Source organism: Theobroma umbraticum, unplaced genomic scaffold (genome assembly GCF_002168275.2).
Source record: "Theobroma umbraticum cultivar Fairchild unplaced genomic scaffold, ASM216827v3 scaffold_67.0, whole genome shotgun sequence".
Classification (NCBI taxonomy): domain Eukaryota; kingdom Viridiplantae; phylum Streptophyta; class Magnoliopsida; order Malvales; family Malvaceae; genus Theobroma; species Theobroma umbraticum.
Genome location: NW_018397262.1, coordinates 6,117,994 through 6,145,364, shown reverse-complemented (window position 1 = coordinate 6,145,364; position 27,371 = coordinate 6,117,994). Strand labels below are relative to the sequence as shown.

At 34.0% G+C, this 27,371-nt stretch overlaps 4 protein-coding genes and 1 pseudogene across 4 annotated transcripts; 3 read left to right on the top strand and 2 right to left on the bottom strand.

The window, feature by feature from the left end:
• The first annotated feature begins 621 nt into the window (after positions 1-621).
• LOC110419488 (pentatricopeptide repeat-containing protein DOT4, chloroplastic pseudogene) lies at positions 622-4,281 on the top strand (annotated as a pseudogene).
• Positions 4,282-4,735: 454 nt separating this feature from the next.
• LOC110419060 (uncharacterized) lies at positions 4,736-5,891 on the top strand. Its single transcript, XM_021431938.1, has 2 exons — positions 4,736-5,010; positions 5,101-5,891. Exons 1-2 carry the CDS (start codon positions 4,773-4,775, stop codon positions 5,889-5,891), a joined length of 1,029 nt encoding a protein of 342 aa, XP_021287613.1. The 5' UTR covers positions 4,736-4,772.
• Positions 5,892-6,749: 858 nt separating this feature from the next.
• On the bottom strand, positions 6,750-10,373 carry THE1 (protein kinase family protein). The gene has a single exon (XM_021431937.1). It carries the CDS (start codon positions 9,618-9,620, stop codon positions 7,092-7,094), a length of 2,529 nt encoding a protein of 842 aa, XP_021287612.1. The 5' UTR covers positions 9,621-10,373; the 3' UTR covers positions 6,750-7,091.
• A 7,148-nt stretch (positions 10,374-17,521) lies between these two features.
• On the bottom strand, positions 17,522-18,194 carry LOC110419858 (uncharacterized). The gene has a single exon (XM_021432983.2). The coding sequence runs from the start codon at positions 18,159-18,161 to the stop codon at positions 17,955-17,957; it is 207 nt and encodes a 68-aa protein (XP_021288658.1). The 5' UTR covers positions 18,162-18,194; the 3' UTR covers positions 17,522-17,954.
• A 3,898-nt stretch (positions 18,195-22,092) lies between these two features.
• On the top strand, positions 22,093-25,691 carry HL (HAL2-like protein). Its single transcript, XM_021433104.2, has 4 exons — positions 22,093-22,453; positions 23,801-24,485; positions 24,718-25,078; positions 25,276-25,691. The coding sequence occupies exons 1-3, from the start codon at positions 22,297-22,299 to the stop codon at positions 25,019-25,021; spliced, it is 1,146 nt and encodes a 381-aa protein (XP_021288779.1). The 5' UTR covers positions 22,093-22,296; the 3' UTR covers positions 25,022-25,078; positions 25,276-25,691.
• Positions 25,692-27,371: the final 1,680 nt, after the last annotated feature.

The window sequence follows — 27,371 nt, the reverse complement described above, 5'->3', positions numbered from 1 at the left end:
TAGAATATCTATAAAACCTCGTAAACTCTTTATAGGGGTTGAACAATTAGCAGATTGTTAAGCTGCTTTACTAGTAAAAATATGTTTATAACGAATCATTTAAAACTGTCCCTATAACCTGACGATGACGTGTCTTAGATCTTTTATAATTAATTTAATATTAATAAAATATTTTTTCTTTTTATGACTAAGTGATTGTATATATGACATTCGATATACCTTTTTAATTTTGATACGAGTTTTTTTAATATGATTTATTGTTATTATTAATATTGAAACAAATACAATTGAATATTAACTTGCATGAAAATGTCCACTCAAGTGCTGAAACGTAATTCATGACACAAAGCATAGACATGCTCCTCACATGGAGTTTTGAATTTGTTATGGACCTTTAATAACAAGAGTTATTACTAAATCCTAGTCTTGCCCTGCCTATATCATCCAAAGCAGTGAATAATTTCTGCAGCAGCAGCATTTCTTAAAGAAACGAATGAAATGGGGAAGCTAAAAATGAAAGCAGATACTAAGAATTTTCCTGCAGATTCATTATTCCCATCCAGGCTTTAAACATGTTAAAGTTAACATTGATTAAGGCGACCTGGTAAACTACAACATTAAACAGTCAGCAGCCAAGCAAAGATACCAAGAATCCTCTCACATCAAATTCTTTCTTCTTAAGCAACCTTAAAAACTTCACAGATTTCCAATCTTTTGGTGTACCATATAATCTTATGTTTCTTTGTATACCAAAACATGGTCTTAAACTTCAATTCCGTTCGCTAAACCCACCCTGAAAACCACCGTGCCATTCTCCGAAACCATTCGGAAAGCCACAGTCGTACTAACTATCCCTTGACCAGGCTCTTTTAGCCTTCTTTTTGGTGACCATGGTAAAACCCTGGCATCAAAAACGTTACCTATGACATAACTTTTGTTTGGAAAATCACAAACTGTCACGTTCCAAGTATATCATTCTTGGAAAGGGTTATTAAGCGTTTAAGGTAGGTTCTATTAAGAGTGAAGATGAAGCTGCAGCAACATCTACAACATCCTCCACCGGAATCCTCCATGTTTTTCCAGTGACTGAAAATTGGTTGTCCGGTGAAACTGTTGCAAAGGGTTATTATAAGTTTACTTAGAATAAAGGATATATGGAGACAAGGGCTAATCAACTTGCCTTGAGTAAAGACAGCTACTCTGATTTGGAGGGCAACTTGCTGACAAAAGCCTTACTTCCATGCTCAAATTGATTTGAACAGAACATGGCTGTCAAAGTTGTTTCGTCTCCCGTAGTCAATATTTATCTTGTCAACCTAAGGATCAGAAACTCAATAAACAATGGTCACTTCGCGGACACCCTCAAAATCTACTCTTCAATGTTACACAACTCTAATGTTCATGGAAACAGCTTTACTTTCCCATTACTCTTCAAGGCATGCGCATCCCTCACTTCTCTTCGTGACGGCACGAAGCTCCACGCCCACGTGCTGCAACTTGGCTTCGTACACGACATCTTCGTACAAACATCTCTTCTCGACATGTACTCTAAATGCTCATGTTTAGGCTCTGCTCGCAATGTGTTCGACGAAATGCTTTCAAGAAATGTTATTTCTTGGAACACTATGATTTCTGCTTATTGTCGTGGCTTCCGCGTAACGGAAGCAATAAAGCTGTTGAAAGAAATGTGGGTTCTTGATTTTGAACTAAGTGCTTCCACTTTTATTAGTGTCGTGGCTGCTTGCCCCAATCTTCACCTAGGCTTATCAATGCACTGTTGCATATTTAAACTCGGATTGCTACAATGTGAGATTTCTTTAGCGAATTCGCTGCTGAATATGTATGTTAAATTTGGTTTTATCGATGGAGCTCGTTCTGTTTTTGATACTATGGATGAAAGATCGATCTTTTCATGGACTACTATAATTGGTGGCTATGTAAATGTTGGAACTGTTCGGGAAGCATTCAATCTCTTTAGTAGAATGAGAAAATTGGAAGGTGTTAGTCAGGATATGGTGCTGTTCATTAAGATCATTTCAGGTTGTGTACAAGCAGGGAATTTGCCATTAGCATCATCAATTCATTCGTTAGTTCTGAAATGTGGATATGATGGTGAAGATCTGATGGATAACTTGGTTCTTAACATGTATGCAAAATGCGGTGACATTGGCTCTGCTCGAAGAGTATTTGAAATGGTAGATGAGAAATGTATTTTCTTGTGGACATCCATGATTGCAGCGTATACTCAGTTTGGTTACCCTGCTGAAGCATTGGATTTATTCAAGAGGTTATTAAGAACCGGGCTCAAACCAAATGAAGCAACCTTTGCGACCATACTCTCTGCCTGTGCTGATTTGGGGTCACCAAGTTTGGGGAAGGAGATAGAACATTATGTGAAAATAAATGGATTGGCTTCAAATCGGCAGGTCCAGACCTCATTGATTCACATGTACTGCAAATGTGGGATTGTGGAGAAGGCAGAAGAAGTATTTGTGGAAGTTTTACATAAAGACTTAGCTGTTTGGAGTTCCATGATAAATGGTTATGCAATTCATGGCATGGGAAATGAGGCTCTGAACCTATTTCATCAGATGCAAATAACTGAATCTTTCAGCTTAGATCATGTTGTTTTCACAAGCATATTATTGGCTTGCAGTCATTCAGGGTTGGTGGAGGATGGATTGAAGTATTTCAAAGACATGAAAAGGGTTTATGGAATAGAACCTAGCATAGAGCATTATACTTGCTTGGTCGATCTTCTTGGTAGAGCTGGTCACTTTGACTTGGCCCTGAAAACCATCCAAGAAATTCCCGTGCAAGTACAAGCTCAAGCTTGGGCTCCATTGCTCAGTGCGTGCAGGAAACATCGCAATGTTGATCTTGGAGAATGTATAGCCAGGAAGTTGTTAGATTTAAATCCTGGAAACACCAGTAATTATGTTTTGATGGCTAATTTATATACATCTGGAGGTAAGTGGAAGGAAGCAGCTATAACAAGAAGCATGTTGAGGAATAGAGGATTGGTTAAAGAACCCGGTTGGAGCCAGATTGAGATCAGTGGCTATATACATGTTTTTGTTGCTGGAGATAGATCACATAATCGGTCTGCTGACATCTACAAAAAGTTGGATGAGCTTAATATTAAACTTAAGGAAGCTGGGTATATTGCTGAAATAGATATGGTGATTCATGACTTGGAAAATGAAGAAAAAGAGGAGGCTCTGAAGGTTCATAGTGAAAGGTTGGCTGTTGCGTGGGGACTAATCAGTACTGACCTGGGAACCACTCTTACAATCATAAAGAACCTTCAAACTTGTGTTGATTGTCACTCGTTTTTGAAGTTTACCTCCAAGGTTACAGGCAGGCATCTTATTGTAAGAGATGGTCAACGCTTCCACCATTTTCGGTCTGGCTCCTGTTCGTGCAAGGATTTCTGGTGATAGGCTTTCATTTTATTCATTGCCTCAAAATGGTGTTCAACCCATTCCTTGATTATTGAAATCGATTCAAGTAACACCGTCAAGTTGGTGAATCTGCCATCTGAAGGTCCATGGAGGCTGAGGAAATGGATACTCACCGTCAAGAGGCTTAAGAAGGATGTCATAAACTGGGAGGTCAAGCATACGTTTAGAGAGAATAATCATCTAGCTGATCCACTCGCAAAAGCAGGGGTTCAGCGCACTCAAGACCTTATCAAAGTGCTGGATCGATGCCTGGTATGTGCTTTTGGTGTATGATTTTGATGGACCTCAAATCTGTGATGGTTAAGCGGTTTGAACTGGACAATTGTGAGACTGCCTTTTCTTGTGATTATGTTTCTGGTTTGTGTGTATCTGATGGTGATGCAAAGGTGAACAAGGGGGTCTTGGGTTTGGATGGACTCTTGCTGGATAAAAGTGGCTTTTGTTACGTGTGGGAGCTCTTATTTTTGCAATGTTTTGTATGTACAGAGACTAAGATTGAGTCCCTTTTTTCTTTTTTTCTTTTTTTTGCAAGTCTTGATAGTCTGGGCATAGGACGTGGGAGATCCTGTAGGTGTTTGTTTTATCCGCAGGTCATGTTAATAGCGTTTGTTGATATTGAGAGAATTGGGCAGTGAATAGGGAGCCCAGGGAACTTTTATCTTTTGTACAGAACTTCGGGGATGATTCAGATTTGTCACTCTTAAATTCTGGGAGTTACAGGCCTGAATTGTTCTGTTTCCTCCTTCCAGAGGTGAACTATTGGTTTCCTCTGCATGGACTATGTAGGGAAGGCTCAGTTATAGTCATTTGATGTCAATATGTGAAATATATCCTACTGATTTTTCATTTTTTGTGTTATTTTGTCATGTTTGAAATTTGCCCATACAAGTTTTTAACTTGCTGAAAAGCCCAGCAATGAACTTTAGAAAGGCATTAACGCCATGCCAAATGTGCTTAGCCTGACCAAAAGCATTTTGCTATCAATTAAACAAAAAACGAAGCCATCTTAAAGCAAAATAGGAGATTGTCAACTGCCAATTTTTAGATCATAATTACGGGTCCCAAAGCATTGACCAAGATTTTAGCAATTAATCCTGCCAACAGTCCGGGCTAGACCATGTTCCTGCTTCAAAATTGAGCTAAATTCTAGAATAAAATTCTAACAGGATTACTTAAAATGGTGGAAGGACACAAAATTATTCCAACTTGTCAATTTCTATAAAGAGAGTATAACAGATCACAAGAATGTGCCTCTGAAGTTGGGTCTAAGGCCTTCTTTTTTGGGAGCTTAGGCCATTGAAACAGAAGATGAACGCCTTTTGCAACAATTCCTACTTGATCATTCTGTTGCTCTCGATCTCAGCCCTGGTGAAGATTGATGCACAGAATCGTCCAGTGACGACGACCTGCTTTTCACCCAGGAGTAGATGCTTTCGCAGGACTATGAGATGCCCAGCACAATGCCCTTCAACAAGGCTATCAAATCCCGGAGCCAAAGTTTGTTATTTTAATTGTGATTCCCCCATTTGCCAGGCTGAATGCAAAAGTGAGAACTACAAACCATTAATTTTTCATGATAAACTTATATTTAATGTGGACTTATAAGTTCTTACAAGATTTTATTTTGTGATTATAGATCGGAAACCCAACTGCAACGCCCCTGGAGCAGCATGCTTGGACCCGAGATTCATTGGTGGAGATGGCATTGTGTTCTACTTCCATGGGAAGAGCAATGAACATTTCAGCTTGGTATCAGATCTCAACCTCCAAATCAATGCCAGGTTCATTGGCCTGAGGCCAGCAGGCAGAACCAGGGACTATACTTGGATCCAAGCATTGGGTGTCCTCTTTGGTACTCAAACCTTCTCTCTTGAGGCCAAACATACAGCAACTTGGGATGAGGAATTTGACCATCTGAAGTTCTCTTACAATGGGAAGGATATTGTCATACCAGATGGCCATCTATCTTCATGGCAATCCCCAGAAGGAGACCTTACAGTAGAGAGAACATCTGAAAAGAATAGTGTCTTAGTGACTCTACCAGAGATTGCTGAGATTTCAGTCCATGTGGTGCCAGTAACCAAGGAAGATGATAGGATCCATAACTACCAAATACCCTCTAATAATTCTTTTGCTCACTTGGAGGTGCAATTCAAATTCTCTGGCTTATCTTCAAATGTTGAAGGAGTGCTTGGTAGGACTTACCAGCCAGACTTCGTGAACCCTGCAAAGCCAGGAGTGGCCATGCCAGTAGTGGGAGGGGAAGACAATTACAGGACCTCATCACTTCTCTCTGAAGAATGCAAGACCTGTATATTCTCCCCAGCCGGATTTCTGGACCAAACAGATTCATTGTTGATGGACTTTGACACCCTAGACTGCACCAGTGGAGTCTCTAGTGGAAGTGGAATAGTTTGTAGGAGATAATAATGGACTTTCGGATACTCACAGAATAAATTACTTCCTGTTCTTAAGGAATAAATGAAAGATTGGCTGCAGTATAAGAAATTAAGAATATGTTCAGTCAATTTTACCATTAATTGATTTAATGGGTTAATCAACTTTAGTCAATTAATTCGATTTTAAGCTACTTAACCCGAATTATTTTACCTTTTAAACGTAAGAGCATACCACCAGTGCTTGCGCCATTTCTTAACTTATTCTTTACTTAATATTACGTTGTCTTGTCATGTTAAATACCCTTGCCAAGTATAAGTCATAAAATTCTCAAATCATTCTAGTTTCTTTTATTTTTTTGAAGTTGTGTTGTCGAGGTAGATTTTCATCTCCGAGGCCTCTGTCAATCTCAATTCATCTTAATCACAACCGAAAAAATCAAAATAATTATGAAAGAATATTTCAAGTTGAGAAACATCAACAAAACCATCCATTAATTTATTTTTATTTTTATTGTTTTGATAATCAAACTTCTGGGTTTGTATCGATGCTTTGTATAATGGCTTTACGTCGTTAAAAGGTAATTATTTTGTTGCCAAATATGAGGGTTATCAAAAAAATTTATTCAATTGTTTATTTTGGGAAATAATTAGCATTATTTCTTTTTTATGGTTAATAACCAGATATGAGCATAGCTTTTCATTTTTGTATGGTTAGTCAACTATTAAGGAAGATGCCAATGTATTCCAGAGCTTGTCAGAGCAAGAGATAATCCAGGAGCTAAGCATAACTTGAAATCAAAATGAAAGGTAATGGAATTCCAACATTGCTAGTCAGTTCAGCAGCTGAAAATAGTAATTGATGCCTTAATAGAATGAACTCATCCAGTGAACAGAAGACAAATAACATATTCCTTATCTGGTAACTGTGTAATAACAACATGGGGAATCTGGAACCCAGATGAATTAAATCAACAATAATGGAATTTTATAGTGCGGTACATGCAATCTTTCTGATGGACTGATTGGTAGCCATCACTCACCTATATTACAAACTAAATATATTATGAATGAAAATTTTGAGGGAAAAAAACCGAATAATGTGATAAGAAGAAAAACCTTCATTCAATGTCTTGGGATGTTTCCAAGTATTTATCAGGGAAGGAGAACTGAATCTTCAGAATGATGTCCAGTGGCTTAAGATCACAAAAGGGGCAGGACCACTTGTCATCTATCGTCCCCGAGGGTTTACTAGTTGTGAAAATACTGCACTTGTAGCAGCATCTTCAGCATCATCATCAGTGCCAGAGTTCCCCCCATCAATCATGCTCACGCTGTTATCAAATGGCTCAAGTGGTGTCAACTGAATGGCTGGGATATGGTTGGTGCTGTTATCATCAGGTTCCATTAGTGCTGATGAGGTCTCCTCCAGCTGAAGAGCATATTCAAGGTTCCATAAAACGTCTCCCATTGATGGCCTGTCAATGCCGTGCTCAGCCAGGCACTTCTCGGCTGTCTCTCCATATTTCTTAAGAGAAGCTGGATTCACTTTCCCCACCAGATTAGAATCCATGATTTGATCCAACATACCTTTCTTCTGCCAGCCCATTGCCCATTCTGCAATATTAACTTGTTCTCTTGGGAGAACAGGATTTAAAGCTGGCCTAGTGCAGAGAACTTCCATCAGAACCACCCCAAATGAATATACATCTGACTTCTCTGTGAGTTGCTGCCTTCTGAAATATTCAGGATCAAGGTAACCAAAGCTACCCTTAACAGCAGTACTCACATGAGTCTGATCTAAAGCTGGACCAGTTTTTGAGAGACCGAAATCTGCTACTTTGGCTACAAAATTCTCATCCAAGAGAATATTTGTTGTCTTCACATCTCGGTGAATAATGCTTTGGGCTGCACCAGTGTGGAGGTAATGAAGTCCTCTAGCAGCTCCAATGCATATCTCTAGTCGTTGCTTCCATGATAGAGGTGGGAGATTTGTTCCATAAAGATGACTTCTAAGGGGTCCATTAGCCATATATTCATAAACAAGAACCATTTCTGATCTTTCATCACAGTGCCCAATAAGAGAGACAAGGTGGCGGTGGCGAAGTTTCGATAACATTTCAATTTCAGTGCGGAACTCCGCAAGACCTTGTTCAGATCTGGGGTTACCTCTTTTAACTGCAACTTTAGTTCCATCTTCAAGTGTTCCCTTGTAGACCCTTCCAAAACCACCAACTCCAAGAAGTAGGCTCTCATCAAATTTGTTGGTAGCATTAAGGATTTCTTGGAAGGAGAAGAACCGCCCAAGATTGGAAGAAGCCAACGAAATGCAGCTTGCTGTTCCACTCTTCTGTGATGTTGTGGACATTTTGGTCATTGTCTGGGAGTTTCCATACAAGGGTAAAGGCAGCCATGGATGTCCTTGATGAGTAGTTTTTGACTTGCGTGATGCCAGGCAACAATAGCAGAATCCAATTAATGCCACAGCAGCTATACCTCCAATGACACAGCCAATTATTATCACTATGCTGTTCTTCTTTGAGGAGGATTTAGGAAGGAGATTCTTCACAGAAGAAAGCCCATCCAGGCTTCCAGCATCGTTGCTGATTTTCATAATCTCCAATCCATTCATTGTTGCATTAGTGATGTCTGCAACTGTATCTGGACCAATACTAACAGTCAAAGTATCGGACTCTGCTGAAGAATTGGAGATAAAGTCCTTATAATAAGGTACGTTTAGGCCGCCAGTCAACATCGAGAGGTCAAGACTTGCAACAGCAATATCATCATTTATGTACAGATTGAAAACCAAAGTGTTGAGAGACTGACTCAAGATATCACAAAAATGTACCCGAACAAAATACCTGAAGTTTGGATCAACAGGGAAGACCCAAGTTACATTGAAGTTCATGCTGGGTACATTTGCATCTCCCATGGCTTCAGCAGTGGCATAGACCAAATTTGGTGCTGTCTCTGTTGTAACCGAAGTCGTATATTTGATAGAAGCAGGATTGACAGAAACATTCAGAGCAGAACTGTTTACATGGAGATATTTCACATCATTCTCCCATGTTCTTCCAAGGCTATCATTCTGAGCAGTGATTAACGGCCCACCCATGTTTAACCTATAAACAGTTTCCATGGCAAATTCTGAAAGACCACTAAAAGGAGCAGATGGATTCAGAGCTAATGCCTGGTCAGGAAGGACTGAATCTGGGATGGAGACAACTTCAATTGCATTAACAAATGAAACCGAATTATTTGATGGAATGAAGGTAAGGGTTAAGGTATCGGAAGTCACATTGATTGCATACTCCTTGAACAAAAAAGAACCATTATAGTTCTTGAAAGTGAAGTTATTCAAGAGCACAAAACCATCAGTGACAACTGTTATTGGAGCAGAGTTCAAGTTCTGGCCTGATTTTGGAAGAGGATAAAAATAGAGCCGGACCCAATGCCGACCCTCTTGTTTCATATTAAACTTGTAAGAAGCAATGCCAGAAAAAATTCGAGCCGATTGATATATTGGAGATGGAACACTAGAATTAGAACTAGCAACAAAAGTACTTCCACTCTTCAAAGAAAGAGAGGAATGGCCCGAATCAGGAACAAAAGTTCTACCTTGGAATGTGACATTTTGTGAAGAACCACAAACAATCAAGTAGTTATCAGCAGGAGTAAACGAAGCCTGTGTTCTACATCCCAAAAACACAAACAAAGCAACAGCCAAAACCAACGCCACAAAATTCCCTACTTTCATCTTCCACTTTATCAATAACTCAAAAATGCCTAACAATAATCCCAACTTAACAAACCGTTAACAAAAAAGCATCAAAACAATGCCTTAAGCCCTGTAAACTAAGATCTACAGAAACCCCAAAATCCCACAAAACTCCAAAAAAATAAATAAATAAACCTCAAAGAACTCCTTCAAAATCGCAGTAACTCAACCCCCCAAAGTTCATATCTTTCCAAATCTCAGATCTAATTCACCCCAATGCTTACCCAACTACAATCTAAAACATTACAACACAATGCAAAAATTACATAAACTTTACTTCAAAGATCAGGACTTTATCAATACCCTTACCTCCCAAATGCAGCCAATATGGGAAACAACCAGCCATTCCCTGAAACTGGTTTTGAGTTCAACTCTTTTCGGGTTCAAAGACAAAAGCCAAGTTGAGATAACATGATTGTTACCGAGAAAAAAAGGGCCCTTTTTTTTTCAAAAGTGTAGCAGCTGCTTCTGCATATAAACCCAACTTTTCCAGGCTGTTGATTAGGCTGTCATTTACAGAGAAAACTAAGAGGACCCCACCAGTTTAGTAGAAAGAAAAAATTTTCTTTTTCTGTATTGTCAATGTATCTGAAGCAGCCTGGGAATGTATCACTTCCCACAAAAAACCAGCTGTTTATCTTTCTTCCTTCTCTCAGTACATTGAAAAAAGCTTTGAATTTTATGAGCGCTTAGTAGCTTTTCCATAAGCTTCCGAATTTAATAACAGAAAGCTCCATGAAAGTCCTGCAAGTCAAGCTTTATCGTATGTTTTTAACATAAAAAAATATTTTTGGGATCTCAACAAAATGGGAAAATTAAATAAAAAAATTTAATAATTAAATTGGTTGGAAGGGATTGGTTTATGTGCTGGGACCAAACGATCGCAAGGGACCCACTTTTACGCGGCTTTGGAGGGGACAGAGTTGACGGCGGTAAAAATTAACGGTCTTTCAATAAGTGGACTTGTAGGGACCGTTTGGCGTTTTCAACCTAATTTCTTGTCTCTCTAACGGCGTTAAGGGCGGGGAAATACATTGATATTGAATAAATGTTATTGAGAGAAAAAAAAACCCAAAAGCATTTATAATTTTTTAAAAAAATAATTTTGGAAAATTAATAATTAAAAATAATTAATTATTTATTTAAATATATACATAAATATTTAAATTCTATCAAATTACTTGTAAAAACATATATTCACACCTTTAAATTAAAATATGACGTAAAATTATTTTTTAAAAAAAATATTATAATACACAAAAAAAATTTATTTAAAATTTTTAATTTGTTTTTTTAATTTTTTATCGTAATCTTCAACATTTTTCCATTCTATTTAACTTGATTAATTTTTCATCAAAATTTCAATTTGTAGAGTTTTTTGTGTTAGATAAATTCTTTCTCCAATCATAACTGAATACTTAAAATTGAAATCATTCTAATTATCTCATATTCAAAATAATCTAAAAAAATTAAACCGATCAAGAAATTTCTTTCTTTATATGTTCTACAAGTATCATCCTCATTTAATCAAATTTTTTTTATAACTTTAGCTTGTTAAAAAATAATCAAAAAAAAAATCAAACCTTCAAATTCGTCAAAAGAGAAATAAATCAAAAACAATCTTAATAATATTTTATGAGTCAATTTCTCATGAATTTTAATCAATTTTATTTCTCTGCGAGAGAGTGTTATAAGACTACTATTTTTTTATCAAAAAAATTAGGAATGCTATTTTTTATTTTTTATTTAAAACTTCATGCAATCGAATATAACAAATTTTTTAAATGAGAAAAATAAAAGAAAAAAAAAGTGCAATCAAACAAAACCTTAACGCCGTTGACCAAACTTAGTGCAAGGAATCTCGACATAGCAACCGTTAAAGTTGACGTCCAAAGGGTCCGTTTACGTTTAAACCTTTGCCAAAATCCGCCGCATTGGCGCACATGGCCACGATCACTAACGTCCCTATCTCTTTCCTTTTTAAATTATTTATTTTTTTCTTAATTCTAAGATTTGGTAATTAATTTTGTTTTTTTCTAATTTAAAAAAATCATTTGTCAAAATTTTCAAATATTTCGTTGTCCTAACTTTTTTACGAGCTTAAGTGTCACGGGCACACGCTTCTAATCAAAAAAAATTTACTCATTAAATAAAAAAATTATTTATTTATAATATTAAACAAGACATCCGTGATATAAGTCGAAATCATTTACTTATTCACAAAGTCAATTTTTTTTGAGCAAAATGGGAAAATAATTTATTTTTTTTCAAAGCAGCAATTTTGGACTTTGTTATACGTAAGAGATATAATTATGTAGTGGAAAAGTGCAATCTTGAAGATTTATGTCCAAACTTGATATAACGGAATTTTAGTGTATTCCACATGACAATGATGCATATTTTGACATTTATCAAATCATACCTCATCAAAGATACTAAGAAAACAACTATTTTTTATTATATTATAAAAAAAATTATTTTTGTAGATGAATATAGTGACCAATTTAAGATTTTACATGAAAAAAATTACTAATAGATAATCATATAAGGTCATTAATTTATATATCTCAAATTGTATATATATAATAATAATAAATTTAAAAACGAAAGGACCACGGCTATCACTTTCTGTCACCACTCTTGGTTTATCTTTATGTGAATGATACGTTATTTAATCTATTTTGAGTTTATGATTAAATGATTAATTTTTTATAAATTTTTATGAATTGAATTTAAAATTTTTAAATTAAATTTTAAGTAAATAGTTTGTTGCGAGCTATGATTTTTTATCATTTACTAAAATTTTTAATTTTAAAGGAATTGTGTATTAAAAGTTAAATGAAAGATGGGTTGAAAATTTTGAAGATAAATTGCCCACCTAATGAGATATTAAGAATTAATATATCGATTAATTTAGTTACTTGATAAAGATTTTTAATGATTGTACTAAATTAAGTTAATATCAAATCTTGATTTTACACTAAAATTAAAAAAATAATTAATTTCATGCTTCTCTCATTTTGTAAAGAGATTGAAAAACACCTCACATGAGATGCATATCTATGGCTATGGTTGTGGTTGTGACACTTCATCCATTTCCTACTCTCTATGCTTTTTGAAAAAATACAGGTTTAAGGTTTTGTTCTCTATTAACTCTTTGTTTAAGCTTAATCTTGAACTTGTACTCAATCATTTCGCTCATTAGTTGATGTATAATCTTCCTACTTAAAAAGTAGGGTTTGAATTCCTTTTTTTCAATTATTAAAAAAAACTTAATCTTGAACTTAACCATTAATCCTCTTTACTTATATTTCAATAATATATATTTCTCTTTTTTCTTTTTTTTTTGTGCCATTAAAGAGAGACCTTAAAGATAATTAAATTAAAATTTAAGTTTAATGAATAACGACACACTTTGCATTACAACGATGATGTATTTTATAATGTAATTTAGGATAAGATAAGAAAAAAAAACTTAATCTTGAACTTAACCATTAATCCTCTTTACTCAAATTTCATTAATATAAATATTTCTCTTCTTTTTCTCCTTTTTTTTTTTGTGCCATCAAAGAGAGACGTTAAAGATAATTAAATTAAAGTTTAAGTTTAATGAATAACGACACACTTTGCATTATAACGATGATGTATTTTATAATACAATTTAGGATAAAGTAAGATAAAATACCTCTCATAAATAAGGTATTTTTGAAAATAACCTTTTTTATAATTTTAATTATTTTTAGTAAAAAAATTAATTTTAGACAAAATTACCTTTAATGACAGCGACCCATATGTTTAAGTCCATGCTTAAAACCGATTTATATTATTTGAACTTTTTTCACCAAACCATTCATATATAGAATATTTTTTACCAAAAAAAAATCTTTATAAGTATTTTGAGCATTTTGGAGTAGTTTTGATATACGAAAAAAAACCTTTTGAGCATTTAAAGCATTTTAAAGTAATTTTTGATACATAAAGAAAAACTTTTAAATATTTTGTATATTTTTTGTCAAGTAGACATATTCATTGATTGTATTGTTAAATGGAATATGGTATGTTATTTGAAGTTGTTAATTTTATTAAATGAAATTCAATAGTTTTGGTAGTTTTTAAGTATTACGATTTTTTTACATTGCAAGTTATGATTTTTTACCATTTAATAAAATTTTTAATTTTAAAGGAATTGTATATTAAAAGTTAAATGCAAGATGGGTTGAAAATTTTGAGGATAAATTTCGTACCTAATGAGATATTAAGAATTAATATATCGATTAATTTAGTTAGTTGATAAAGATTTTTAATGATTGTACTAAATTAAGTTAATAGCAAATCTTGATTTTACACTAAAATTTAAAAAAATTAATTAATTTCATGCTCCTCTCCTTTTGTAAAGAGATTGAAAAACACCTCACATAAGATGCATATCTATGGCTGTGGCTCCATGGCTGTGACACTTCATCGATCCATTTCCTACTCTCTATGCTTTCTCAAAAAATATAGATTCCATGCTTTGTTCTCTATTAACTTTGTGTTTAAGCTTAATCTTGAACTTAACCATTAATCCTCTTTATTCGTATTTAATTAATATATATATTTCTCTTATTTTTTTTTTGCCCATTAAAGAGAGATGTAAAAGATAATTAACTTAAAGTTTAAGTTTAACGAATAATGACACACTTTGCGTTACAACGATGATATATTTTATAATACAATTTAGGATAATATAAGTTAAATTAACTTAATACATATGCTTGATTACATAGTAAGCTTACAAAAGTATATAGAGTACAAATTAACCTTCTTATATCCATGAAATCAGCTAAAATATAACGCTGAAGTTTGACTTCAATCAAATAATTTTTTTTTGTTGTCCACAAACTCTCGAATTTCTATTATTGACCCGAAAATAGATTTTATATTATTATCAATAAATGGAATGTTATTACATCTTTCATTAATAAATTTAAAAATCAATAATTCTTAAAAGAAATTATGTTGAAAAAATTTTAAATTTTAAATTTTAGATATTTACGAAATGACTTTATATAATTAAATGATAATGTAATATCTAGCTATCTATAGTAAGTAAAATCTTATTTATCTTAAGCTCCATCATAAAGACAAACTCGATCCAATAAGCAACCGTTAATAAATTTTTCTATTTTTTTTAAACGTGGTGATTAGTTACTGTAACATTGCCTATAAATTGATTTCATGAAATAATGGAAATTGATATAGATTAACACTTGATTGATGCTTGTTATTCGTTATGAATTTATATATATTTATAAAAAAAAAGAGTATTATAATTTGAAAATCAAACTTCAGTTATATTATGTAATTAAAGATAATGTTAATACCCTCCTCGTGCATAGCATAAGACAAATACTTGTGAAGAAAATTAAGAAGAAAAATGGATAAATAAATATCCAAGTGGGATGGAAAAGGTTTCTAATTAGAGAGAGGGACACCGTCAATCACGTTGGGACCGTGACAGAAGGCGAGCTGCGTGTGGAGATTAGGTTAAGGGAGGGGATATACATACATACATATATATATATATATATATATATATATAATAAAAGAAAAGGTTAAAGGTTGAAGATGGATGGAAAGATGAAACATTGAACAAACAAAACTCTTTTACATGTTGAAGTGTCATTTTCCAAGTCAACTAGCATACGTTGTTACCATGTTAGTGCCATATGCTTGTCTTCCCTTTTGGATTTCATTCATTTTCGGATCATGCCCTAACTCTTTGGCCCCCACTCCCCCATTTCCACTCCATCTCTCAACTTCATGACATGAAATTTCTTATTTTGTTTTCTTTTTCCCTTCTCTTCTTCAATGATACACAAAAGGATTAATGTGCCCTTTTTCTCACCAAGGATGTGAATCAAATCAAGCAAATTGAATACCTAGAAATACAAGTAGAGGCTCATCATGTACTACGATCGGACACTATTGATGCTTTTAAAATTTAATTTAAAAGTCAAATTCAAGATTCTCCATTTTAATTATATTTAATATTTAAAATTTTTTATTATTTTTTAAGTATATTTTAAAATTAAAATTAAATAAAGATAATTATTTTTTAGTATAATAACATATTTTTTTGGAGGATAATATATATAATAATATTTTTAGGACGAAGTAGACTTATGGGTTCGGGCAAGTAGCTCAGCTCGTGTATGCCTCTAAATACAAATACAATGATATGTAAGTTGCATTGATAAAAACTTGCAATAAGATTGTAATTATTTTTATTATTTGTTTTTTACTTTTTTATATTTTTTTATTAATCTATTGTTTTTTTTCTTTTTATTCATTTTTGTCATAAAAATGTAAAACAAAAATATCAACAAAAATATTTAGAAAATAACAATAATTGATTTTTTTTTATTTTTAGTTTTTGTTTTCCCCTTGAAACTAGAAAAAGGGGTTCATATAGACGAGAGGAGTAAGTATGATTTTGAGGTGTGGTAGGAGGAAGGAGGAGAAATTTATTACAATCAGCGCCGGCGAAGAAATGCAGAAAATGGCTTCTGCTATGAAGAATGAACTGTCATGCAAAGACGCCACGTGGATGACGTCATTTGTCTCTCAGGCATTGCCACGGACGACATGTCACCACCTTCCTTAAAATGTCTAAGATGCTGTCGACCTGCTTATGTTCTTCGAGGAAAAATGTTAACCATTGTTACTACCACTTCTAAACTTCCATTTTACCTTAAAATATCCATGGAGGAAAGTCTTTGATCGTGAAGGAAATTCGTACAATCTCGGGTCACACAAACTACTTAAATAAAAAAAAAAAAGTAAATGTCACAGTCTCAACAAAAAATCATATAAATCTCACATCATATACATTCAATTAATAAATAGAGTTATAAATTTCATATCAAAATAAATTTTTAAAAATGAATTTAAAAAAGATATCATAATCTTAGTAAGATATAAATCTCACATCAATTGTATATTAATGTGATATTGATCATTTAATATTTCACATTATCTTTAAATTATAAAATATTTTTAGTTGGATAAAATTGTGAAACTACTGCATCAAAGCAAACAATATTTCACAAAATTGACGTGGACCATAACATTAAGCCATGACTATTTGATAAGACACTTCACTATCTGACTCAAAAATATTAAGGATGAAACCTAAAATATCCATTTCCCATAACTATACCTTGATATATATATATATATATATATATTAAATGCAAGCCTAAAATTTAGAGGTTTCTTGTCGTACGGATTTCTTTGTCCCAAGTAAATAATTAATAGCAGATGGCAAGTTGTCAAGTAATTGAAGCAGTTAAAGAGGATGAATCTGCAATCAGAGAAGGAAACACATACGTGCGGATGCACTGTCGAGAAATGGCCCAATGTTTAGTTACTCCGAGTTCCTCAGTTTCTAATTAGACATTGGTCTTTCGGCCCGAGATAGGGCACATCTTGTACTGTTAAGAACCATGTCAACGTTGTAACGATTAAGTACTTTCTAGAAGAGAAAAAATTAAGCTAATTTCCCCTACTGCTTTTGGCCCAAGACAATGTCCACTTCACAAGAAAAGTAGTTTTAATTAGTGCCTTTCTTTCTTAGTCAGCACCATGAAACTCTAAGGAAAAAAGCTCCAATCTTCCTCTTTTTTTCCCTATCATAGCTTATTTCTCTCTTTTGTCATAGAGCCATAGAAATTTAAGATTGAATTGATTTTCCGCTATGATTATGAAGCAGAAGGCCCGATACCAAGAAAAAGGATTGCAGTCGGCAGTTTCATAGTAGAGTTGTATTTTGTTGAAAAGTATAGTTTCGTGTTGCCCTTGTCATAAAGGGCCCCTAGCTAGCTAGCCACTAGAGCTTTATTCTTCATGCCATATGCCTCTTTTACATCTTCTTTAGCTACTGCTATAAACCCATCCCTTCCTTCTCAAAGCTTATTAGCCATGAGAGAGTAGAACAATAAACCATGCATTGTTTACATTAAGAAATTTTTTTGCTTACTCAATGGAAAAACCAACACTTTCCCCAGGGTCTTCAAACCATTAAAAGTCACTCAAAAGCCCATCCAAAACAAGGAGGAAGAATAGTAAAGACTAAGTAGTAATAGTTTCCAACTTTTCTCTTTGACAACAACAACAATAGCTAACTAGCTGCAACTAAATTCAATACCTACACTGCCTTAAAAAGATGAAGAAAATCAGGTTACAAGCTTACAATTCCATCGTGAAAGAACCCCAAACTTTCTCTCTTCAAGAACTGAAGGAAAAGCCAAGACAGAACAGGGTCCTTGAACTTCATCTGTAAGATTTAAGAATAGCTCCACAGAATGTGCAAACGATAGCCCTCCAAGATTTCCAATAAAACGGAACATAACAAAACCGGGTGATCGTTTTCATGTCCCCGACGCTAGCTCCAGCGCCACACCGCGAGCACGTCCCGGCTGCCGGCTTGGTGCTCGTCAGCTTCCGCCTTTGGTCTACCAGGAAGCAGAAGCAGACCATTTGAGAGATTTATATTCCAAAGGACAATAAATATAAAAGTGCACGAATAAGCTCGTTCAAACTTAGGAAGGGGGATTTATAGACCAAAGAAATTTTGTTAAAGGTCGAACTGTTTGTAGTCGAAATGGCCGTACGATGCAGACACGTGTGCGGGATCAGGCAGAAAGAGCTCAATGTTTTGTTTCCATGCTCTTTCAGAGGGGAACCTGTCCAGCCATCATGGCAATAATGTGGACGGTTTACACTTGGCCAAGGCAGTTGGGGTTTGTAATTGAGTTGCAGGAAAGTTGCTGCACAACAGTAAAAACCTGAACTGAAATATGTACCGGGCTTTAATGAAGGTTAGGAAAAATATCTAGAAGAAAGTAGGTTTAATTTTTAAATTTTACGCGATTATTTAAAAAAATTTAAGAACTTAAAAGTTTTACTGTTAATACGTAAGATAACGACGAGACAAATTATTCACGAGGAATACATGATTCAATTGTAAATATTTGTACTATATTCATTTAATTAAAGTAAATTGTTTCAGATGTGTCATAATGGCATGGAATGTGAAATTTTAAAGAGAATAGAGTATTGTTGCTGTCCGGAGTTCCACATTGTACATCCTTTTTGAATCATGAGTACATTTTTTAGTGAAATTGGACCCATATTATTTAATTCACCTATAACTTTATCTTTCAAATACATTTCATTATCTATAATTTAAAGATTAATTTTCGTAAACACAACGGTCATAGAATGAGTACATCATATGCATATGATTACCTTCGAGACGTCGAACATTCAAGGAAGTTCAATGGGAGAGAGATAAGTCAAACCTTGATTATTAACATGTTCAAATTTAACTCTTTCGATTTATGTTAATCATGATTATAAATCTAAATAGAAATTGTTATTATCAAACCACTACATTAATTCAAAGGTACTATGTGAAGGTGGGAAAATTGAGAGAAGGTTTCAAATAAATGGGCTAGAAAGGGATTGATAGTGATTATCAAATCAAATAACATTTAATTGTGATACAATACAAGAAGTCCAAATTCATCACAAGCTTCTTCTTGATGAACAAGTTGCAGCAGCAGAGCCTTAAATCCTTTTTCTTTGGGAGTTGGGGGTTCCCAAAACAAGACAGAAAGAAAAAAAAAATAGTCAATATAAAGCAGCCATCAATTATATAAATAGTAAATTACTAAAAATACATTAGCAAGGCATATTATACCGTAAGTATAATTTCCTTTTTATGTCTTTGCCTTTTTGTTTTTGAAAAAAGAAGAAAGAAAAACATACACCTTTAACTTCTCTCTCTCTCTCTTTCTATCTATCTATCTATATTAGTAAATTACTAAAAATGCATTAGCAAGGTATATTATACCCTAAGTATAATTTCCTTTTTATGTCTTTGCTTTTTTTCGAAAAAAGAAGAAAGAAAAACATACATCTTTAACTTCACTCTCCCTCTTTATATATATATATATGCACATGCACATAGGTGTAGCTATATATTGTGTGATGAGATCAATCCGGATGACAATGAATAACATGTAAATTTCATTACAAAAATCAAGAATCGAACGAAATACTTTTTCCATACGTTAATGATAATGAATAATATGTAATTTTAGATATTAAAATGTCTTTATTTTTTACCTTAACGAGCATATTTAATTAATAAAAACACCTTAACAAGGCATATATACCATAAGTATAATTTTCTTTTATGTCTTTATTTTCTTCCCAAAAAGGAAGAAAGAAAAACATACATCTTTTCCTCATATATGTTCATGCACATGGACGTAGCTACATATTGTGTAATGAGATCAATTCGAGATGACAATGAATAATATGTAATTTTTTTATAAAAATCGAGAGTCATATGAATAACTTTTTAATACATTAATGACAATAAATAATATGTAACTTTTTTCATACATTAAGATTATATGGAGATGTAGAATATATAATGGGACACTTTTGTACCTTGTTGGCACCATATTGTAAAGGGGACCATTTTGACATGATTTCCCTGTTACCCTATACTTAAAACTATTTTTGGAGCAAAGCAATTTTACCTCCTTCAAGCTTTGTGATGATGGGATTGTAAAATCAATTGAATGCTATATTTATTACCAATGCCAAGGGTTGTTTGTTCTTTAAATTTGAAAATTGCTTTAAATTGCATTAACATTAATAGGAAACTCAACATGTGAAAGAATGTAAATAATGATGCATTTAAAATTTTATTAAAAAGAAAATTAAAAAATGATTATACAAAATTATGAATTTATATATCTCAAATTATATATATATATATAATGATGATTTTAGTTATTTTGCATTGAGAAAACCTAGACCATGTAAAGAACCCTTATTTTGCCCAGACAAAGTTATCAATCCTGATCGGAATTTTACTATATATTCTTCTTGATTGAAAGGTGACTCCCAAAACTGGACCCACCTAGCTACATATAGGGTAGTGGGGTCAATAATTAACACAATTATATTTGGATAAAAACATTACTTTCGAATATAATGATATTTACATCTTATGAGATGACCAAAGTATTCGTAATTTATTCATAAAATTTTTTTAATATATAAAATAAAAAAATATCCCTTAATCTTGATATTCAAGACATAATCGTATCGAAGAAATTGCACTTCTATACTAGAAAAGAAAAGAAAATAAATGAACAAAAATAATCAATTCTTTTCCCTTGCTTGGCAGTAACAGTTCAAAGACCATCACCATCCTCCTTGAAGCTTAACAAATTAGTTACAAAGCAGAAGAGTTCACAGGGTCTTGCTATTGGAAATAGCCTAGTCTCATGCCCTTCTACTATTTATTGGGAAGCCCATTTTTTCTCACAGGATAGTGCTCCTAGTGACACCTTGAAAGGTTTCTGTCCACATTCCACACTACAAAATTTTCAATAATTTAAAAACTAATAACATATTGGAACATTCTTGGGGAGAAATCCAAATTCCTTTAGAATATTAAAGCTTTTGAAGCACATTGTCATATATTTATATACAAAGAAAAAAAAACAATAGAATCTCTTATTTTGGAAGATGTATATTTGATTTTGCTTGCTATAAACTTTCTTTTATGTACCATAACATAGTGTAAGAGATAGTATATAATTTCTTACAAAATAAGAACTTTTTTGATCATCTACACTACTAATTCTTCTATTTTTGTTGTTTTTATCGAACATTATACAATTTAAGAATCTATTTTTAAATGTACTTTCCAACACAACACCATCGATTTTGATCTTTTACGATATTAATTTTTCTATTCTTGTTATTTTTTATAAAACATTATATAATTTTAAGATTCGATTTTTAAATATGCGATGGCATTTCTATTCTTATTGATTTTTTATCGAAAACTATATGATTTAAGATTCGATTTTTAAATGCATAACAATATTATGTTGATGTTCTTGAAAAGATCTCAAATTCAAGTTTCAAGAAGTATACAATAGTATAGACTAAAACCCAATAACTTGTATCAAAAAACAAAGAAATGAGCCAAGAAAAACCAACAATCACTAGGTGAAAATGGATGAAATGACTAAGATTTTATTAGGCTTGGGTCTATTTCTCAAATTTATAACATTTATGGGGCCCCCTTGAAATTGAATAACATCCAATTCACGGGGCTCCTCTACGCTTCCAAGTTGTGATGTCCATATTGCTTTAACAAAGAAACTTCCCAAAAGGCAAAAGAGAAATTATTATTATTCCTAATATAGCTTTCGTTGGTATCCAACGGTCCTCATTACTACGTATTATGACGTGGCACAATCACGGTGGCTTAAAAGCCTGAACTTTGGACGTAAAAGTTTTCCACGTTTTGACATTTCAAACCAAACAACCCCACGTGAAATGAAGCTTTTTTCAGTACACGCGAACACACACACAAAAGCCGGAACAGCCAAAGCCAAAGCCAAAGCCAAAGCCAAAGCTGTCTTTGCACTAAAATACACGTAAACAACTGTAACGACAAACAACAATGAATGTAGTTAAGATTCTGTTGCAGAAATCCTGAGCTTTTTCCTTTTCATCTGGTTGCTGTTTTGATGGGATTTTTTTCTTCTGTTAAAAAAAGGGTTTTGTTTTAGTGATGGAGGAGGGGGACAAGTATGGTAAAGAGTTGGATTTGGCCGTTAGAATTGTGCATCTGGCTTGTTCTTTGTGTCAGAAAGTGCAACAAAGGTTGGTTTCTTCTTCTGATGAACAGGTTTTGGCTAAGGATGATGATTCTCCTGTAACTATTGCAGGTACTTGGGTTTTTGGTTTCTTGAATTGGGTCTTTTTGTTTTTGTTATTTTGTTTTTCAATTTTTTCTTTGGTGGGAGTGCTTTGAATGATGTTCTTGGTAATGGGTTGGTTTTGTATTTGGGGTATGAATTTGTAACGTGGTATCTGATGGGTGTCTATTTAGGCCCTTGCTTGTTTCTTGGTTGGTATAAGAAATTTAATTATAGTTTGAATGATTGACAATATTCATTGTGTTGTTTGGCTAATGGCATTATGGTGCTTCCATTGTGTTGTTAAAGTTAGGATGCATTTTAGTAAGAACTTTTCCTTACTGCTGGATTGGTTTCTGTTATGATGGGAAAACTAAGGAAATGTGGGAGGTGACGGTGAGTTTGTAGTTTGTTGTTCAGTTTTAATTTCTACGTCTCATTGTTCTGATCTGTTTTGATGAGATATCAGGTTATGGGTTATAATTCAAGTGCAGTCTGTATTGAATTCGGTGGCATTCTTCAAAGATGACAATGAACTCCACAAATATCATTGTCAAGTGCATGGTACATTGATGGTCCTATGAAAAGTATAAGTAGCTGGGGATCATGTAATTGGAAAATAGGACTTTTGTTCTGTTTCGGAAAAGTCTATATTAATTTGCATTGCCCAAAGGTTAGGTTGCATTGTCTAAGTAAATGAAAAAGGTTGGGGAGGCAGGGTGGACCTTTGCCAGTTGAAAGGTTACTCTGAAAGTTTCATGAAAGTTCATCTAAGGATTGAAGTCGAAGCGAATTATGCCAGTGGTATGCTAATAGAAACAGAATTGCAAGCATCAGTATTTGCACATAATTGCAATTGATTGCTTTAACAAGTAAGAACTGTCTGAGGTTTGACTGATTGAGTCATTAAAAATAAGAAACGAGGTGTCTTAGAAACTGTTTGGCTTTCCCCTCAACTTTCTATTTCCCTTTTCTTTCATGGATCAAGCTTAGTCCCTCTACTTGGTTGTGTCTGAGGAGGGAGAAAGAATTTTGTGCAAGAAGGGTCTTTCACTTGTTTATACTTCCTAAGGTGAAGTGTGAAAATGCAATGTAGTTTACAGGAAATAGGCTTGCCCTTTGTAGTTCTTAACTGATCATCATATTCTTCCAGTCTATTTGCACCAGTTGTATTTTTTTTAGTTTCAAATGATGAAGCATTATAGTATGAGATGATTATAGAAGCATTTCTAGCATAAATGTCTAATACCATAATATGGTTTCTGAAAGCACAGAGTTTGTTGTTTTACTCAATGAATACATTTATCATATTTTGTTAGGGTGTTTGTGCAACTATGATCTGTTCAGCAATTCTTTTGATTGTTTCTATGTTAACAGACTGGAGTGTCCAAGCCACTGTAAGTTGGCTGCTTTCAGAATTCTTGGAGGGTCAGAATGTGTCCATTGTTGCTGAGGAAGATGTCCAAACACTCTCCAAGTCTGATGCAGCAGACTTACTTGCAGCTGTAGTGAACACTGTTAATGAATGCTTAGCTGAAGCGCCAAAGTACGGTCTTCAGTGTCCTAAGGATGCTCTTGGGACTTCAAAAATCCTTGAGGCTATCAGCCGATGCAACTCAACTGGGGGCCCAACTGGAAGACATTGGGTGCTTGACCCTGTTGACGGGACATTAGGGTTTGTACGTGGTGATCAGTATGCTGTAGCACTAGCCTTGATTGAGGAGGGGAAGCTAGTTCTTGGAGTTCTTGGGTGCCCTAATTACCCTATGAAAAAGGAATTGTTAAATTATAATCATCGTCGCCACCAAACTATGCCAAAGTCTCTTCCATCTTCTGATATTTGGGAAAAAGGACGTGTGATGTATGCAAGGAGAGGAAGTGGTCAGGCATGGATGCAACCATTGATCCTTGGGGATACAAAATTTGAATGGCCAAATTCTGCTAGATTGATACAGGTTTCTCCTGTTGATGATCCATCTCTGGCAACTTTTTGTGAACCTGTGGAGAAGGCAAATTCAAACCACTCATTTACCGCAGGACTTGCTAACAGCATGGGTCTCAAGTATGTTACTTTTGTGTTCGCTTCTAAGTTTCAATCTGTTTCCTGCACTTGGTGAGTGAAATGAAGAAGTTGAATTTCCTCCTTCACTTAGTTTCTGAAGGTTAGAAAATGTTAACATATGAGAGGATTAAACTAGAATGTTGGTTAGAAAGACTTGATTTGAAGTTATATAGTTTTAATGAAGCCGTCTTTATTTGATTCTCATATATCTCTTCATCCTTTCTAATGGCAGAAAGAAACCTATGCGTGTCCATAGCATGGTCAAATATGCAGCAATAGCTCGTGGCGATGCTGAGATTTTTATAAAGTTTGCAAGATCTGGGTACAAAGAGAAAATATGGGATCATGCTGCTGGTGTTGTCATTATAGAAGAGGCTGGTGGGGTCGTAACTGATGCAGGAGGGCGTCCCCTGGACTTCAGTAGGGGACTGTACTTGGAAGGTCTTGACCGAGGGATTATTGCTTGCTCTGGACTCATGCTGCATGATAAAATCATTGGTGCTGTATATGCAAGCTGGGACTCTTCTAATCTATGAGACTTTCTGCTTCTCGCCAATACAGTAATGCTGAAGCATTATGGTGACTTTGTGAGGGTAAGCTCATCAAAGAAATTAGCTTTCAAGTCATTCTGCATCAAAGAAACTTTTGCCCCGTAACAAGCAGTTTTCTGATGTTTTCCTCTCATTTAACTGTAAATTCTCTAGGACTCAAGTTTATGTCAACTTTCAACAGGAAATTGGAATTATTCTTTCCTATATTTCTTCCTAACGTCTTCATTAAACTATTTCAGGCCTAGCAAATGCTGAGCAGGATGCTGATGGCAGTAATGCAAACCATTGATTTTGACAGTGCTTTATACCATAACCGAGAACTGTCCGGTGAAATATATTCTCCATTTCAAGGATATGAAATTTCCAAGATTTGATCATTGATGCCACCCTTCAGTGTCCATCTATCAGTTGTAGCATTGCTCAATTTTTATTAGCAATATCCCCCTTACAATGATTTTCTAATGAAAATTTTGCTTTCATTAATATAACCCTATCATATTGGGGATGCTTTCAGATGCAGAGCATAAGCTACTTGATGTTTCTATTGTATGCTACCTTACAAGCTGATACATGATTTTGGATGTTCCTGGATATAGATATGTTACACAAAGAATTGGAAAGGAGTATGTTTTTCATCTTCTTCTTTGTTAAACATTCTGGTTACGCTCGTATTTTTCAAGCAGGGGCTTCTCTACAAGTTCAAACTTCAAACAGTCATTGTCCCCAGGCTTGTCTAACGTACGGAAAAACCCAAATATAAACCACAAACAAGACCATCACACCTCATTTAGATTGTGAAAACATGAGGTGGGGGATAGACAGAAGAGCTTTTCAGCCTCCTGTGCCCAGATCCACATTGTTAGGCCTAGCATTCAAACCACATGTTGTTGGGAAGATAAGCCAACCCTCGAGTCCATGAAAGCACACCAAAAAGGTCCATACATTCATATTAGATATGCCAGATGAACGTATTCACATGAGAACTTCGACAGCTTAGGTGCTATAAAACATGAACCAGGATGCATTCATTGTACAAAAAGCAAACCAGCATTATGTTAGTCATTCTTCTAACTTATCCTTCTTCAGAAAAAGTATCATCATTGGATAATTAAAAATTTGTAAATGGATTAAAGTCATATGATTACTGATCTAATGTGAAATTCTATCAGCGGTTACAAGATATGCTAATTGTTCATAAAATTCTAGGCTCCTTAATCATTTCCCTTAAAAGCTGTGCACACAAAGAGAAAAGGAGAGAAGAAAGTGAGGGGGGATATGCTGCCAAGTTTCTATATATAATGATCAAGTGGGAACTGGGAAGGAATCTTGTCTTGTTAATTAACCATACAATAGCTAAAGGATGACAAAAGTTTGTCACCTCACTTCTACTTGCGTATTTCGAGTCTGAATCTATGCCTTTTTAAAGTTTCTTGGAGATTCTTTTGATTTACAATTAGCAATTAATTGAAAGACTATAACAACATGTTGAGGTGTTTGGATTGCTTTTGAGAATCTTATAATTGAAAATTTGAACTCAAAAGTCATTATATGTCGGATTGCAGTAAGAGATGAGATGAGTTTTAAACTTACATGTAATGATATTACTCAAATAATAAGTATATTTTTAAGTTAGGTGTATAAACTTGTGATGAGTAGTATCAGAGTCTATCAAATTCTTCATTGATGTGAGATTTTCTCTGAGAAATATTATGATCGAGATAAATTCGAATTAAGATGGATTTCGTTTTTTTATAGATAGAGTCAATGCAATGAAAGGTAAGTAAAAATCTTCATCCACCTAATAATAATCTTGAAGTCTAAATTTTCAAAGCAAAAGTCCGTTCACAAATTATCCTTTTCCCTTGTAAAACCAACAAAAAATTCATCACAAATTCTTAAATCTTAAACTCAAACCAAGTAATTTGTCAAGCTCAGGGCCTAGTCTACTTGATTGAGCAAGATCATTTATCTTGGAAAATTAATCCCCTTCATCCTATAATCTAAAAGAATTATTTTATATAAATAAAATTGCTCATAAAGATGTTACAAGGACCCAAAAGAACGTACCCATTGCTCTCTACAAATCCCACTGTCTAGATATGGGCTGAAACCTGGAAAATCAACAAAGCCAGCAAGAAAAATGGTGTTAGGCTTTTCTCCACATTAAATTTTAATATTTCTTTGAATGTTATGCCGCTGAATTCCATGTTTAAGACTTTGAAGTAGGAAGGTTTCCACATTATCAAATAAAGCTTATACACCCAAGTCAATGTTAGGTTTGATTCTTGAAATAAATTATGGTATATTGTGTTAGGTAACTCTTAGTCTATGGGAC

Coding starts and splice junctions, on each gene's coding strand:
- THE1 (XM_021431937.1), bottom strand. CDS start 9,620: ATGAAAGTAGGGAATTTTGTGGCGTTGGTTTTGGCTGTTGCTTTGTTT.
- HL (XM_021433104.2), top strand. CDS start 22,297: ATGGAGGAGGGGGACAAGTATGGTAAAGAGTTGGATTTGGCCGTTAGA. Junction 22,454..23,800: donor TTCTCCTGTAACTATTGCAG/GTACTTGGGTTT, acceptor CTATGTTAACAG/ACTGGAGTGTCCAAGCCACT. Junction 24,486..24,717: donor GCTAACAGCATGGGTCTCAA/GTATGTTACTTT, acceptor TTCTAATGGCAG/AAAGAAACCTATGCGTGTCC.
- LOC110419060 (XM_021431938.1), top strand. CDS start 4,773: ATGAACGCCTTTTGCAACAATTCCTACTTGATCATTCTGTTGCTCTCG. Junction 5,011..5,100: donor TTGCCAGGCTGAATGCAAAA/GTGAGAACTACA, acceptor TTGTGATTATAG/ATCGGAAACCCAACTGCAAC.
- LOC110419858 (XM_021432983.2), bottom strand. CDS start 18,161: ATGGTCTGCTTCTGCTTCCTGGTAGACCAAAGGCGGAAGCTGACGAGC.